The following is an 18225-nucleotide window of genomic DNA, read 5'->3' as shown; positions in this document are numbered from 1 at the left end:
GTGCGGTCATGTATGGGAAGAATGCTGGGGGGGTGTGCCATCAATTTGCGTAGTCAGTTGTAATGATAAAGACTATGCTTGCCTGGGATATCATTTTGTCTGGCGCAAACTTGCGACAACCCTGATCTCACCAGTTGCATAACTGTAGTTAACCTTTCCATATTAGTAATTGATGATTACGGTTTGGGTTCTAATCTCTTCATCCAAGGGTAGACTAATATCTGCCATGGCCTTTCAAGGCTGCAGATGATCTTGTACCACCAATGTTTAAAACATGCTAAAAATGTAGTAGCATCTTTTTATTTGTGAGGGATGGATTTGTATAGTAACATGTACACCTAATGTTTCATGACCCAGTAAGTACTATCAAAGGAGAAGAATTGATTTTTGAAGATACATTACTTTAAAAATAACTGTATGATGTGTGCCCATATTTCTACTTCATGCTCATCCTAGAAATTCATATTTTGACAGAGAAAAGCTATTTCCTGTACTGGGATTTGGTGCCATGCTTCCTGATGGAACTGTGTCTCATGAATTCCCATGTGTATGTATTATTTGTGAAGTATTTTGTTATGTGTCCTTGTGTGTCCTTGCGGACATTGAATGTCTTGATCTTAGGCTCCCTACCATTTTCTAATGAGGAACATGAATTGTCCCCCCCCCAGTCTTTATCTCCATACCATAATCTGTACCTGCTGGTTTATATTTCTCTTCTGGAGAAAGACCTCATACATTGAAATTAATTATCTAAACAGATTTTAAACATTCAAGTCTAGTTTCATTGCCAGCACATTTCAGTTATACTTGATATAGTTATGGCTCCTTTTAAACTTAAACATTACGACTGCAACACCAATTTTAAAATCGTGTCCATCGATTTGAGAAAAGCTGTTTGGATTAAAATAAAATTCAGTACACATAATTATATCCTTAAGCTTACAATTTGATTAACATCAATTCATGCCATTATCTGACAGGCTTATTGAAAGGAGTAAAGGAAACAAGGACTGTGCATAGAATGTATTACAAAACATGGGCAAATTAGACCTTTAAAACTTTATGAACCAATGTGCACAATCAAGAGCATCTCGTTACTATAATTTAAATGTAACCACAAATATAGTGTCTTGTTTCAGGCAAATGCTACTTTTGGAAACCTTATTTAATCCACATAATAATGGGCATTCACTCGATATAGCATGAAAGGATTTGCTTTTATGTAGTTGAACGATAAGTACAATACTTTTTCCTACATTTGGGTGGCATGATTATTGACATAAAAATCATGTAGAGGTTTTCTTTTCCTCCTTGGTTCTCCTTTATCTTTTACACAATCGAATTCAAGTGTGTAGAAAGAATTTAAGAGGAAAATTAACCATATAAATTGTATTTGTACATGTAAAGTGTGGTTTCATATAATCATCTTTAATTAAAACATTCATCAATGCAATTCTCATAGTATAGAACTTAAATAATCACCTTATTAGATAGTTAATTTTAACAGACCTCAATAAACTGTTACCATTAATTTTGCAGAAATAAATTGATAGTTAATTAAATAGAACTTTCATCCAGAAGATTCAATACTACATCATCTGTATTTCATATGTGACCATTGTACTTTCAGAATTTTAGTCCTAACAACCCATACTGCCAAGGAATTCAAGGAATGCTGGAGGCATATGACAAATGTCTAAGACAAGTACGGCTACATACACCCACCAATTTATCACCTGTAATCAATCATATAGCCAAGTACGTTTACAATCTCAATGTCACTTTGTTGCCATGGTTTCTACTGCAAAACAATGCCATATTTCAAGTCTGCTTAAAGCCAGATTATATACTTTTCACGAATTTAAAATGGCAGGTTGAAAACAAGATGTCAATTTGCATACTTTGTTTTCAAACATGAAGCCTTATCTAAACTTCCTTTAGTTACTAAAACAAAATTGTTGGATGAGTCAATTGTGCAGTTTCTCCATTTGCTCATCTTTAGGAACATTCAATTTGGGTCAAGGAGGAATCACAATATGCCGCCTTTGACTCTCATGTCCCGGATGCAACAAATTGTGTGTTGGATAATCTGGCAGTGAGTTGTGATGAGACTTTTGGCTAAACCTTCCCTCCAGCTGTTCTGATTCCAAGAGGCATTCAGAAATTTAGAGAAGAGAATTTTACAGCTGTTCTGGTAGCACCACTCAGGTAGAACAAGTCGTGGGTAAACAAGGCTCCATCAGATTCGTTGGCCAAATTGTACATGAATAGGTCTAAATCACTTGCCCCAGTTCCAAATGAACAGGCTGCATTTGTTTTGACTTTTAAGTTTGAACTCTTAGCTGTGGCCTCTATTAAGCTACTATTTTACAAGCGTGCTCTCTGATGGTGCTAGCCACAGTGTGCAGTGCAAACGAGTTGCTTGTCCTTTCAATGTATCCAAACTGTATCTAGTTCATAATTAATGGCTCCATTTCATTGATGAACAAGTGGGTCTCATAGCTAAGGACCGGTTACCGTCTGTCAAATATTGGTTATCCAAGCATTATCCTGATGTTATATCGAGAGAGGCAGCTAAACAAAACACAGTTCATGTTCTCAAGATCTGAAATGTAGAGAGATTACTGGTGTGTCCTGAAATCATTTTCTGCATGTTAACACAGGAAAAGATGTAAAACCTCAAGCCGTGACTTGATGGGTTCAATCCTCTTTGCATATTCTGAATTATCTTAGTACCAGATACCCCTCCCTAGAATTTCTGCTCGTGAGATTAAAGCAATATGGGTGAGTATTGTATTCAAATACATGGTTTCGAGATATAACAGAAGTCATTGTCTGGCTTGCACAGTCAACTTTAAGTTTTTATATCCGAGATGTAATATCAGAGACGTAGGTTCAGCCTGGTGGCTCCATCTGATGATCCACCAGCTTTGGCCCTGGCAACAATTATACCCTTTTTGTGGAAAGCACAACTCCTCACATGACAGATTTAGTGCATTTGCTAGATTTTCCCACCGCTGAGATTGTTCATCAATGGAAAGTCATTCTTAAATGTTTTTGGAGGGTTGTGGTTACGAGTCTTGTGACCATTGGTTGTGGTACTGTCATATTAGGAGAGTTTATCCTTGTAGGAAATTCAGACATGTTTTCCTTGGAGGCCAAATTTACCTTGTTCAAATGTTCAAATTTGTTAAATTTGAGGAATTCCTTCTGATCACTTTAGAGATAAGGTATTGTTCTTCTAAGGCAATAATCAATATTTTATTATATTGTAGTCCCTGATATCTGCTCAGTATTCTATCACAAAGCATTGATACCAACCAAGCAATAAGAAAGATATTAGAAAAATTTCAACTGGGCTCAGGAAATTGTTAAACCTGTCTTGGAAATCACCCTGTGGAAAGGAACACCTTGTGACAGGTGGCTACTTAATAGATATTTCTATAATAATTTGGTTTGTTGTACCCAAAATGTGGCTTTTTAAGGCAGCTTGTTGCTTAGTTTAGATTATCTTTCAGGCAAATTTTACTGGACATTGACTGTTCCAGTAACCTAGTGGTTAGAGCGTCCGCCTTGGATGTGGGATGTCATGGGTTTGACCCCCGGCTGAGTCATACCAAAGACTTACAAAAATGGTACTAACAGCTGCCTCGCTTGGCGCTCAGCATTTAAAGGTTAGTGTTAGGACTGGTCAGCCTGGTGTCAGGATAATGTGATTGGGTGGGGACATCATGCTACATATCTGCGGCATTATGCATCAGTGCTAGACATAACTATAAACTGCCACACTACAGACATTGTAGCGATATGACTGAAAAATTGTTAAAGCTACATTAAAAATTCAAATCACATACACATAATGGACATTGATTTCTAGTATCTTTCAAATAGGAGTCAAACTTTAACATTTGGAGGGGCATTTGTGTTTGCTTATGTGTCTTTTTAATTTCAGATTTGCCTCCTCCACTCAAGATGCCTCACATTACTTTGTGCTGTTGATTATCACCAAAGGAGGCATCACCGATATGCCGAATACCATTAAAGCAATTGTAGATGTACGTACATAATGAACTATGTAAATCTAATGCTCAATCTATTCCTAACACCTTCTAGGCAGTGAAAAAAGAAACTTCTAAATGTTGATGTTTGCTTAAAAGAGGATCATTTCTACGATAATTTGATTGCAGGTCATTGAAATTTTGATTCTTTTAAAAACATGACATTTAAAGTAGGATTGACTATTGTTTTTAAATAAAGTTAAGTAACTGGGAATATTTCAAATATGTAAAAGTTGAAACTTTTCAAAAAGAAGACAGGGAATTGTGTGATGCTAACTTGGAGTACATAATTTCATGTAACTTTCCTACACTGTACAAAGCAAAGAATTTAAACCTTGGGGTATAATTCGTGATAGTAAATGTATACAGCAGTTTAAAAATTGTGATGTATTCCTATGTGGACATGGAGGTGGGGAAACTTGGAGATATATAGCAGAATGGATAAAATTGCAGGTATGTCCAGACATGATCTAGCTCTTATATACCAGAGTGTTGAATGAATCATTAGTTTTGTTTCCATCAGTTTAACACAGATTAATAATATATTACAGTTGAATTGTAGTGCTTGAGGATAGTGTAAGTCACATGGGTCATGTATGTGCATTTACTCGTTTTAAATTAACTATAAATTGTTCTTTTAAAATTTAACACTAATTTTCTTTAACAAAGTGTATTCAATCCTAATTATTGAATGCTCTGCACCTTAACTGTCATCAAGAAACTTCCAGATGAAAATTGTCGATCTCTGTGACCTTTTACAATGGTGGCCATGAGCTAAACTTTGGTTAAGAAAAGAGCACTTTGAGTGGAATTGTCACAATATAGGGTAGTATGAATTTGTTTATCAATATGTGTAGCTTTCATTTGGATATCACAGCATGTGTCATTCAATCTGGATTGGACTGGATGACACCTTTATATATCATCCAAAAATGTCTATGTAACATTGATTTTGCCGTATGCACTTTACGGGGCGTCTAAATATATTGACCTTCCAAAGGAATGTGGATATATAAGAACCTAAATGAAGAGAATACTAGCCACTTAAACGCATGTAAAATTCAAATTCTAAACAAATACACCAATTACTTAAATATTTGATGTTGAATGCCTACATGACCTGTTTGACTTGTACTATAATATTTATTTGCAATTTCATGTTTTGGAAATTTGATGTTTAAATTAATGTTTGCATTAATATTTTATATAGTTCCAGCACATCAAGTAATGAAAAGAAACTTTTTGTTTACAGGCTTCATATCTCCCAATGTCAATCATAATAGTAGGTGTTGGGAATGATAGGTTGGAAGGTAAGTAAACACATTTTTCAAACTTTTCTTTTTAATTTAACGTTGAGACATCCTGTTATTTCTGTTGTTCCCCAATTGGAAAACCCAACTGATGCTGTATCCATTGTTCCCCAGTTGGAACACCCATTTGATATGTTATTTCCCAGTTGTAACTCTCCTCTGATGTTATATCCATTGTTGTTGCAACTCCACGCTGTTATTTCTGGTGTTCCCCAGTTGGAAGACCCCTCTGATTATCCATTGTTCCCCAGTTGGAACACCTCCTGATGTTATTTATTTTGTTCACAGCTGGAACTCATCTCTTTTTTCATATACATTGTTCTCCTGTTGAAACTTCCCTTTGATGTTATTTCTCTTGTTTCCTAGATAATTTAACGTGTAATACAGATTCTTTAATATCCTCATGCAAATGTAATGGAACTTTCTGGGTATCTCATTTTGGATGTTTCTTTATTATCGTCTTATTTTTCTTGTTGTTCTGTATTGTGTATCAGTCCTTATTATAATTTTACTCATCTTATCTCCATTTACAATGTCAGCATCGTACAGCAAAATTCTCCATAGTGCACTGCTTCGTATTACAATACACAACTCGAAAAACAGTATCATGAGTTAGGAACTTCTTTGCATTGTAAACAATCTATGTATGCTCATGTAGTAGACGTTACAGCATGTGATTTATTAAATTTGTCTGTTGAACTAAGCAGTATGAGTCGGTTCAGAAAAGAGATGATAAAGTTAATGATTTGAGTGAGTCACAGAAGAAACATTCAACTAAGTAAATGACTGAATGTGATACCAGCTATATCCAGTAATGACTTTATGACCACAAACATGATATGTGCAATCTTTAAAATATAATTTTGATCATTTAAACAGTTATTTAACATAATTGTCCATTACAATATGCAATTGGAATGATTTATACTTTGAGCCATGTTCTCATTAGTCTATAACAGTATATCATAGTGAGATATCTTATGACCTAGGACTATCACGTTCCTGTCGGATGCCACGAGACCTGTCTGACATGTACAAAATGTACCTCTTCCTCCTCTTGCATGTGCAATGTGTGGTCTGAGTCACCTGGTCAGATGTTCTGCAAAAATCAGCTACAGGAAAAGAGAAGAGGAGAAAAGCACCCATGACCAGCACAGATATATTATGTATACATTCATATTAAAAAACAATTGAGCCTGGTGCAGATGCTACTGCCCCTCCCCCCAAAAAAAATTACAGAAGGACTATGACATCACCAGATTTGCGGGAAATGAATGCCGATATGTTGAAGTAGCAGTTGGATATGCCAGCCTTTGAGCAACAGATACAACTGCTACAGGAGACGGGCAAATTTGCCTTTCATCCATATTTCACAAATCTGAACATGGCCTTTACGACCGTAAGCATGGGGTAATTTTCGGATCCAGCATGTAGTACTGTCTCGCCGTCAAGTGTGGTACTGAACGGCTGTCCAGCTGAGCCATCTGAACATAGACTCTATTATGTGGATCTTGATGATAAATTTGAAACCTTCAGCTAGATATATTGCTTTATATATTTATAGGACAGTGATCTTAATGAAAGATCCGTCCATACAGCCAACCCCATGCAGATTCAGCATTGTCATGCAGATAGGGATGAGAAGGGTAGCGGAAAATCCGGACTTGATTACAAGAAACTTCATAATAGTTCAAGCCAGTTAGCCATACATATGGCTTCATATATTTGTAACGACGAGATCTTAGGCAAAGACTCTTTCATATAGCTTAGGCTACGTAGATGCAACAGAGTCTTGCAGATCGAGACAGGGACTGAATAAATTTAAAAAAATCTGTCCAGTCATACTTCCAGCATGAACGGTACCGAGGCCGACCAATCCAGCATGGGTACATTTAGTAAATGGCAGACTTTACTCCCTGCTAACCAGCTGTCTGCCTAGGTGTCAAAAATTTGCCCAGCAGAGTTGGCTTTTCCTGTTTTCACTGCTCACCCACAGGGTATTAGCAGTGGTTTATTTAGAAATGATGGTGCTGCATCATCGTTACCTCAGTTCTTGGTTTATTCTGAAATGGAAGCAAATGAAGTCAAGAGTGACACTGTGAGTGTCAAGGTACTTATGAGCAACAGCCCTTCTCAGATCAGACCATAGAAAAGATGGAGTTTGGTTTGAGGCTGCCGTCGAAGAAATATGCCGTATGCAGCCAGCTTTAAAACATCATCCATTCTCTAACACCACGCATTACTACAAAGTCAAAGCGACGGTCAACATCACTAATAAAGATGACTTGCCTTCTTTATGTATGCTTCCATAGTCAACAAAACTCATGATCAGTTGTCCTAATGTATCCAGAGAATGTTTAAACCCTTTTGAAAGCCAGATACCAGCCACGTTCTCATCGCGCTGTACAAGACACATTCCACTGCATATTATATTGAACTCCAGACACTGAATAAGAATGTAACTTCATAACAGACGAACCAGGGAAAAGGGACTGTTTCCACTCCAAGGGTCATTCAGATCTTAACCTTGTATCAGCAGACAGCCGAGTCAGTCTAGGAGGCAATATTAAATGGAAGGTAAGAAACCAAGTTTCTCTAACCTCAAACTGCCTGTTTCCCAATGCTCACCCTACAGCCTGTAGACAGCCTACCGGTAGGTGCCAGACTCCTACAGTCCCAATCACTTTGGAACAGAGTATTCCCACAAAATTAATGGGTGCTAGTGAAATGGGTTAAAACCTGACCTTCACCTGTACAAATATTCTGTGTACCTATGTATTGCATTTATAAATGATCTCAATCTCGTACGTCTTCCTCATGTCTGCATCCTACAGATCGTCAAACTCATAAAGTCAGTTTCCAACAGGATATGGATATCTGCCAGAGAGTTCATGTAACTCTCTGGGATACTCGGTGTGGCAGTGAATTTTGGTCATCTTTAAATGTGCCCATTAAAAATGACTTTGCTGGCTCTATTGCATCCTTATTCCTGTCCACTCAACCAGAATGTCAATATTGCGAATGAAGTACAATCATTCCCGTGTTAGTGGTGCAGCTGTGTTTGGCTCACAACAGGTATTCTTCTGGAGATACTCATCTTTAAATAATTATATGGACATATGGTTGGGTAACGCACTTTCTGACTGGTTTTTATACGGTATTCATTTAAAAGTTTTGATTCAACTTGTGTATCTTTGGATCCAAGATAATTATGCATTTATTACTATATCTTAAATTTGAAAAATTTGCATGGTGGTGTCAAATGGGGACCAGGTGAATGGCCTTTTCACATCAATCTGCATGAAATGAAAGAGATCACGAATGACTTTCAGCACTGGTAGGATCGACTCTGGGGGAGTTCATCCAGATTATGGCCGACACCTCAGTGGTGATGACCTACCTCAGTCAAACAAGGGGCACCATATCTACCAACCTGTGCATGCTCGGTTAGCTGTTTGTTTGTTGGTGTCATGGGCAGTCTGTGTTCTTGTCAGTGTTCTGACCAGACAGGGTCAGATGATTTATGTGAAATGGTCCATTATCTAAGTTTTTCATTGGATTTTTTTGGCTTTGGGGTGTCCAAGGACCGACCTACTTGCGACCAGGTGGAACCACCTTTGTCTCACATCTCCAGGGCTAAGAAGTTTTGGCCGGGTATGCACTGTTAAACAGAACGAATGGGTTATGTGGCTTTACCTAACCACCATGGCCAAAGTACCAAAATTAATACTGACAATAGAATACTGAATCAGATTTGCAACATTATTTGGATAACCACTCTCAGATGGAACAAGTCCGGATTCAACGACCTATTCGAGTTAGTGATAGACCTAACCAGGAAGATTACTGCCAAGCTGAATATTCTTGAACAACCAAGGTCATAAATGTTCCGCCCATGCCCTGACAGTCTTCTTCTTGATGCTTGATTCTTGCAAGGGAAAGAATTCAAACATTGCATTGTGGAGAGAATCTCAAGAGAAGGCCTTCCACTCTGAAGGCTCATGAAAGTGGCATGTTTTCAGGGCATTGTGTACAGTTATTACCATCATCTCCATGAGTGCCTCGATATGTAAGCTAGCTGACTATCTTTCCTGGCTCTGAGAGGAGAAAAAGTTGGTACCAAAAGCCATAAAACACTTCTCTCCTTGATATCTGAGACATTCAGGCATCACATAAGGTATCTTTGTTCTAATAAATGAAGCTCATTTATTTCAAGCCTTCCGACCCAAAACATATTGAACTTGATCTGCCCTTAAGATTGATATTCAGAACAAGTACATTTTAACTCTTTAAAACTTAAATCATTTAAAAGTTGTATTTAAAGGTTGCATTTGTTGTTTTTTTTAATTTTTAATTTGGCTGCACTACATTAACAAATGCTTTACATCGTTGATTTTGATTTACAATCAATAATAATATATTGAACTTAATATTATATGTAAGGGGATATTAAATCCTACGTTATCAAAATGAAGGTTGGCGAGCTCTACATTTAATCATTAAACTATGTGGTTGGTGTATGTGAACAGAGTTTGTCATGAAAAGCAAAAACTGGTTTCATTTTCACATGTTAAAAATATATATGACAAATTACTTTGCTAATGTGTCACTGGATTTATCATCAACAACTACTGATTGATTTAATTTATTTGACAGAAATGCAAATGTTGGATGATAACAACCAGAGACTGAGTTCAGGAGGAAAAATTGCTGAAAGGGACATAGTACAGGTAAACATACAAAGTCACTGTATGCATAACATGCAGTTTTCATGTTGAACTATAAACAGTCGTTGCTTTGTAGTGTGATCTGTGATCAGTACCTACAAGTATTGTCTTTTGGACTTTACAGTCATGGACTGAATGTAACACAATAATTTTAATAAAGGCTTATTTATAATAAACAGCATCATTATTGTTGAGATTTTTTGTTCTGATTGTATGAGGGAATTTTCACATAATACAAACTCCCAATAACCATGAATGTTTATAATGATAAAAATATTTTTAATTGGAACCTGATCACATTTTACAAGAGAGTTGTTTTCTTTCGCTAAATAAATAGGAATTTTTAGACTTTTAGTCCGATTTTGTGTTTCAGGCTTTAGTTTTGCCTGAATGAATACAATATGGAAAAACTATTTCATCTTTTATCTCTTTAGTATCTTGTCCCTTAGGTTTTAGCTTCATCTTACCAGCCTAGTTTCTCTTTTGACTTTAATAAAATATGCACAAACAGTACTGTAGCTGTTGAACCGTTTGCTTAAATTTGATACATAGCCAGTGAAAACACACATTACCATATTGAATTTTTCTTTTGCAGGTTGTCCCACTAAGAAACTTTCTAACTGGAGTAAGATTGGAAAATGCCGAGGACTCCTTGGCTAGGAAGGTCCTCGCAGTGATACCAACGCAGTTCCTCTCCTATATGCAAATACATGAATTCAAACCAAAACCTCCAAGAAGTGACCCCCAACATCCTCCCGAGAGACCACTTCATCCACTTGATTTCTCAGAGTGGTGGGGTGAAGCACCTATGCAGCAGCAGCAGCAGCAATACAGAGAAGAATCACCTACAGAGCAAGCCACAGGGGGTATACCAATTCAGCCACATAGACCTCAACATCAAGAATATAGAGGAGCATCATCTCTAGGGAACTACGTAGGGGACTTGCCATTCAATCCATCTTCGCTCCAATAGCAATAGGCTGGAGGAACCCAGCAGCAACAGTATTGAGAAGCACCCTACTCAGGGCACATCACATAACTCACGACAACACACAGATACAGTGGGTTGAGCACTTAAGCTACAATATAGTAGGGCAACCCCACCCCAATAAGTGGAATGGGGCACACCCTTTCCATGAGCCTCTATGGTGTGGGATATCACAACAGGGAATATTAACACATCAGCCATCAAGAGTTACTTCCCCATGACCACTATATCCTGTACATACTTACTACCTGTTGTAGTCATCTCAGTAATTTTAATAGAACCATCTAGATAAAACTTGAATGAAAATGGAACCATCTAGATAAAAACTGAATGAAAATGTTTCATGTATTAACTATACCTGTATATAGTGCTTCCAAGCTGTAATGGACAACATTGGCTCAAAATAAATTGTATTTTATGATAAGGTGTTCATTGAAAAGAAGTTTTAATGCGACTTGTGTATTATTGGATCCAAGATGACTGCATTGATTATCTTAAATTTGATGAATTTGCGATCATAAGAAATCACAAGAATTTACGAGACCTATGTTAAGCTTTGTATGTGACCTCGAGTTAGGAAAGTTATAAAACGGCCAGAAAAAACCCACTTTCCCTGCATTTTTGTATGCCTGCCAGTTGGTGGACCATACAATGTTAAACATCCATTGTGATATATGTACCTGTACATCCAAATGCATGTTGATTTTTGTGTTTCTGTACAGTAACCAGAGCTTTACACCATCAGTTTTATCAATCATTTTTGGGTTGCTTACATTTGGGGTAAGTCTATTGATTCTGTGGTCAAAAGGCCAAACAAAAATCAGTACTGAGTAAAGGAAGAAGGGTTTCTTCACAATGACAGTAGATTTATATCACATACCTGAACCATTTAACTTTGTTGATGGTTTGCATTTGAGGTAAAGAAGAAACCTGTTGATTTGTCACAGGTTCAACAGTCAAGCTCAGTGTATCTCAAAGAAGAAAAGTGTTTCCTGACAATGTTCCACTGACCTAAACTAAACTTTGAGTGGATGGTACTTGGTCAAAAAAATTGTTTTAAATTTTTATTGTCAAAAGTACAAAGGTCAGTATCAATGTGTTGAAAAGTAAAAAATGGTTTTCTGTATAAAAACGTGTTCCCAAATATTTCACTTTAAACTAAATTTGTAGATGTCTTGCACTTTTAGTACGAAAGAAGATTGATTTGGGATAAAAAGGCTAAAGACCCAGGTTTGCTGACTGCTAGAAGACGTTTTGTTTTCATAATTTGATTTTAGACTATATACCTTAAGCAACCTTTGTGGAAAGGCTTACTTAAAGTAAGGAGAAGGTCTATTTAATTTTGGGGTCGAAAGGTCATAGGTCAGTGACAAGACAATATTTGTTCTGAATAATTTTCAATTATGAGTAAATTCCTTATCCATACATTTGCAAGAAGCGTATAAAGATTGAGTTCCAAATGGTCATGGTCAAGGTGAATTAAATAAAAAAATAATGATTTCCATACAGCAAAAATTGTTCAAGACAATATACCAGTAGAAACCAAAATCAACCATGCTCTACAGTGATCTAGTGAACCATGAACTATGGGGCAAACATATAATGTACCATTCAGGATCCTCTTGTTTTTATGTAAAATGATTTTTGCAGGATCCACTATCCAGGTGTTAAAGGTCTAAACCTTGTCAGAACTTTACCGTCACATAAATAAGTAGAATTTTCTTGTACAGTTTCAGCTTCCCCATCGTCAGCTTTTGACTATGATAGTGATATATCTCTTAAAAAATAGTTGAATCTCAGTACTTTTTTCTCATTACCTGTGTGCATGAGATTTATGCGCTTACATATTATATGCAAGCAAAAAGGTGCTTTATTTTACTGAAATACGAGAAATTTGTGGATATTCCTCCAGATGCATCACCAGATGAGGGATTGTGATATACTAGCCAGTGATTTCCATGGTAGGGTAAAAGATTTTGATCATTCTAACACAAATTACATAACTATGTGAGGTGGTAAAACGTCTCGTATCATCATCGACATTGGAATACTTAAAACCCTTTAACATTTCAACCAAATGTTTAGGCCAGCATTGCAGCAACTTGTGGAAGTTTGACCGCATTTTGCTGAGATAGTTTGCCATATGATGTACAGATGGTAGCAGAAAGTCACATCACTATATGATGTACAGATAGTCAAGTCACATCACATGATGTACAGATGGTAAAAATGTATCACATTATGTACAGATAGTCAAGTCACATCACATAATGTACAGATACTCAAAGTCACATCACATGATGTACAGATGGTAAAGATGTATCACATTATGTACAGATGGTCAAGTCACATCACCACATGATGTGACCGCTCCTGTTGCCTCTTGGTTAGAGCATCCACCTTGGATGCAGGAGGACATGGGTTCGATCCCCGGCCGAGTCATACCAAAGACTTACAAAAATGATACTAACAGATACCTTGCTTGGCGCTCAGCGTTAAGAGATTAGTGTTAGGACTGGTCGGCCTAGTGTCTGGATAATGTGACTGGGTGGGGCATCATGCTAGATGTCTGCGGCATGATGCCCCAGTGCTAGACATCACTATAAACTGCCACACTGCAGACATCGTAGTGATATGACTGAAAAATTATTAAAAGCTAAGTTAAAAATCCAAATCACACACTCACCACATCCTGTATAGAAGATGGTCAAGTCATATCACATGATGTACAGATGGTGGAGGAAAGTCCCATTACAACATATATTATAACCATTTATTACTATCATTTCAACAAAAAGACATTAATTTGGTTACTTATCTAAAATGTTTTTCAGTAAGCCAGTTTTGTAAGGCATGTTTCCCCATTATAACCGTCCAAGTACTGCAAGAATTTGGTAATAATTGTGTGAGTGCTTTGTCATTGTTTGTTTTCCCAATTTTGATGTCAACATAACAGTAATGTATCAAGCTCTTGGATAGGATACTGTTACATTAAATGGACACCTTTGTTTTGCTGCAACCACTGACATATCTTTGTGACCTGCTTTTCACACCTGCATGCAGTTTTTTGTGCTTAGCTCAAATTATGTCTTGCATAAATATAGTTCCAAAATGTGATGCGTGCATATATTATGACAAGTAATACAACTAATTACTATCAAAATAGTTACATTGATATACATTTCAAGCTAATGTGTCTATATAGTTATTATTGCCTTCCCTGCATTTAACCAATCTATTCATTGAATTTCCAAGATTTTTTGAGGAAGTTTATTTTGAGATTTGTCACTTTCAGGTACTGATGATATTATGCTGTGACTATTTTACATTTTTTTTCATCTATGTAGTTAATCTGATTAAAGTTTAATTTTATTTTAATATTTTTATTTGTCTAGCTATTCATTCAGTATTTCCAAATTATTATGCAATCAAATATATATTTATTTTTAATGTTTTATTCTACTCAACCTTTTCGTTTGTACTTGGATCAGAAGGAAATCTTATATGCAATTCATGGAATTTGTACTAACAATACTTAATTGTTTTATTAAATATTTTCCATTTCAAAATAATTGCTTTTGTTAGTTTACTTTTTTATAGGTGCATGGCTTACTTTTCATTGTTTTTACATTAGTACCATTCTGTTTTTAAATGTGATTTTAGTTACAAATTTCACTTTAATTTAAAGCTGTAAACCGCAAATCTGCTACATCTTTAATCAAGAAACATATCATTTACACACATGTTAGTATGTTTAACTGTCATCCAAAGAGTCATGGTGGCTTAGTGATCAGCTTGTAGGACCAATGGCTGAAAGGATGCGAGTTTGACCATAAGATCAGTCTTGCATGGCTACCTTGTGTATCATTTTTCAAGACAGGGCACTTTAAAATTCAGCATCCTTGGTGACAAACAAAAAATTGTTATTACCAACATATTTGTACTCTTCATTCTTAACCAAATCACAAAATTAAGGTGTACAATTGGGACAGAAACAAATTCCTTCCTCTTTCATTTAACCCTACTTAAGCTAAATCTATAGCTAAAGATTTTATAATTGTATTACTGATTTGGAATTGAAACAAGAGAGAAAGAAAACAGATTTTCGTTGGAGTAAAATAATGCGAAATTTCTAATTTTCAAATATTTTTTATCTGAAATGGATCAAAGAATCTATATTGCAAATCTGCATACTTTCTTAAATTTATATTTGACAATATTCTTGATTTGTAAATCTTGTACGATGGTGAAATGTCATCCCTTCTTCCTGCTGATGATCCTCCTGTGGGCCCCGATTAAATCTGTTTTGCCAAGCTTGTATAAATTATTTCAGACCTATGACTGATACAGCCAAGTCGTTTTGGAAGGGCTTCCAATCTTGTTCATCAAGCCCCTCCATTTTAGCCATGTGCCCTCAAGACAGAGACCAAAATCAAGCTAACTAAAGTGGACATTTTACAGCAGATTATGCAGGGTGTTGTCTCAAATGAGAGATCCTCTTTTTCTAATCCAGACTCTTAATAGTTAGGCAAACTAACCAAAAAAATTGACTGGTCATAAACTTAAGCAGACATGATCAATTTATTACTAACCCAAATTTTCATATAGAAACCGCAAGGTTCCCCATCTGTCTGTGAGACACGACGAATGTGCAATAGTTAGAAAGACGCATATTTCCATAGACCAATTCACATATCACAAAAAATACATTAGCAGCAATCCATTGCATCTACTGGCTCTATATTCTAAATATACCAAGGTCACGCTCAGTCCACTAATCACAAACTGTTACTGGGTCAAGTCAGATAAACTGGATTATGGCTCAATGGTTCTCGTCTCAGAGGAGTTACTCAGTATTTAAAGATTGTCTTTCTAACTATTGCAAAGGTTACTGTAGATGTGGTTGCTGTGTTGTTGCAGTTTCTGTTGCTGCTACAGTAGGTATGTTCAACAATGGATTAAGAAGATAACCGAAACAACTGCTGAGTAAAATGGTCTACATTTCCTTATAACCTGGTTGTGAACTCCAGTTTCCATTAGCAGTTTAAATTGCACTTTACACAAAGACAATCTAGCAGAAAAGACCATTTTTGCGACACGCTTTCCACGCCACATTGACTGTTCTGTTCTTGTAGTGACAAGTCTAGTTGGTGACAAAATGTTTAACATCAAATTCATGACTTTGTTTATGCATTTGATAAGCTTGGAAGGTATGTTCTAAAGAATAAACTCAAAACTAGGTGGACAGCCTCTTCAATGTACTTTCTCATTGATGCCACATTGTTCCACTTTGCATTTTCATTTGCATTTGATATGGTCGAAAGTCGTTCTATTTCTTTGTCACTTGTAACTCGAGCAAGCAAAACGTTTCTTTTAAAGTTTCTTCGTTCATATCATCAGACGTATAGATATATGGACGGGCCCATCGCAACACATTTTCACTAAGAATTTTGCTTTGTTCAAATTGTAATGAAGACGTATTAGAATACCCTCAGCAAATCATAAAAAAAGAAAATAGTGGAGCAGCGGAGCGTGTGTGTGATCAGACCAAATATTAGGTCAAAACAAGTTCTTTTAAAAACAAAGTTGGCCATACTAGGCGGAGGGGTGAGGGAGGCTGAACAGGCCAAACAGTCGAGACCTTATTACATGAAAATGAGTCAGTTTTGCCCATCACCCCTGTCGGGGTATAGGCTGCCCACGAGATCACCAGAGTATTCTGTCCTGTGCCATCCCCTCAAGCTGACTCCAGGTGTGACCCATCTTAGTGATGTCTGCTTCTAGGTCACATCACCAGGTGTTTCTTGGTCATTCCCTTCTCTGCTTGCCTTGAGGGTTCCATTTCAATGCCTGTCTGGTATTGGTTGGCGGCTTATGTTGGGTGTGCCCTATCCAACCCCACCTTCTCTTCTTGATCTCGTCCTCAACCGGAAGCTGGGAGGTTCTCTGCCACAGGTTGGTGTTGCTGATGGTGTCAGGCCAGCAGATCTGGAGAATTCTTCTTAGGCAGCTGTTGATGAAGGTCTGAACTCTTGTTATGGTTGACTTGGTGGTTCTCCAGGTCTCTGCTCCATACAGTAGGACTGACTTCACGTTGGAGTTGAACGGTCTGATCTTGGTAGCCCAAGGAAATTTCTTTGGAGCTCCAGATGTTCTTGAGCTGTATGAAAGCTGCTTTCTCCTTTCTGATCCTTGCCTTGATATGTGTCTGTGCCACCCTGCTGGTTGATAATGCTGCCCAGATATGTGAAGGACTCCACCTCTTCCAGGGACTTCCCTACAGTGTGACTGGGTTGTTTCTGGCATAATTGATCTTGAGGATCTTGGTCTTGTCTTTGTGGATGTTGAGGCCAACCTGTGCTGATGTGGCTGCCAGTACATTCGTCTTGTCCTGCATTTGCTGCTGACTATAGGACAAGAGTGCTAGGTCATCGACAAAGTCCAGGTCCTCAAGTTGACTCCACCATGTCCACTGGATCCCATTTCTCCGCCCATTGGTGGACGTCTTCATAATCCAGTCGATGGTAAGAAGGAAGAGAAACAGCGACAGCAAACAGCCTTGCCTCTTGCCAGTCTGCACTAGGAAGCTGTCTGTGTGCTGTCCTGCATAAATGACTCTGCAGGACATTCCGTTGTAAGTGTTCTTGATCAGGTTCACCAGCTTGGTTGGGATGCCGTAGTGGCGAAGAAATTTCCAGTGTTTCTCGGTCCTTCTCGTAATCGACAAAGTTGATGTAGAGTGAAGAACTGCACTCCCAACAATTGATCGAATATGATGCAAAGAGTAGCTATTTTGTCTGTACATGATCTGTTCTGCCAGAAGCCCACTTGCTCATCGTGTAACTGTGGGTCAACGGCCCCCTTCATCCTAAGAGGATCCGGTTGAAGACTTTCCCTGGTACTGATAAGAGCATGATTCCGCTGTAGTCAGAGCAATTGCTGAGATCACCTATCTTTGGGATCTTGATAATATGTCCCTCCTTCCAGTCAGTCGGTATTTCTTCTTCCTCCCAGATCTTGTCAAAGAGGTGGTATAGCATTTCCACTGAAGCATGTAGGTCTGCTCTGAGGGCTTCTGCTGGGATGCCATCAGGTCAATCTGCCATGCCGTTCTTCAGCTGGGTGATGGCTTTCCTGATCTC

General features: G+C 37.4%; 1 protein-coding gene across 1 annotated transcript in view; it reads left to right on the top strand.

Moving 5' to 3' along the window:
• Positions 1–11507, top strand: part of LOC149789031 (copine-8-like) — a 53760-nt gene extending 42253 nt beyond the window's left edge. Inside the window, exons 16-21 of the mRNA XM_089975203.1 lie at positions 475–547; positions 1631–1758; positions 3953–4055; positions 5311–5368; positions 10025–10098; positions 10691–11507. Coding sequence (XP_089831329.1) covers positions 475–547; positions 1631–1758; positions 3953–4055; positions 5311–5368; positions 10025–10098; positions 10691–11068 — 814 coding nt within the window. The 3' untranslated portion in view covers positions 11069–11507. The remainder of the gene's footprint in view (positions 1–474; positions 548–1630; positions 1759–3952; positions 4056–5310; positions 5369–10024; positions 10099–10690) is intronic.
• Positions 11508–18225: the final 6718 nt, after the last annotated feature.

Source organism: Sinohyriopsis cumingii, chromosome 11 (assembly GCF_028554795.1).
Source record: "Sinohyriopsis cumingii isolate HCF-2022 chromosome 11, ASM2855479v2, whole genome shotgun sequence".
In the NCBI taxonomy this organism is placed as follows: domain Eukaryota; kingdom Metazoa; phylum Mollusca; class Bivalvia; order Unionida; family Unionidae; genus Sinohyriopsis; species Sinohyriopsis cumingii.
This window is presented reverse-complemented; position numbering and strand designations above follow the sequence as displayed.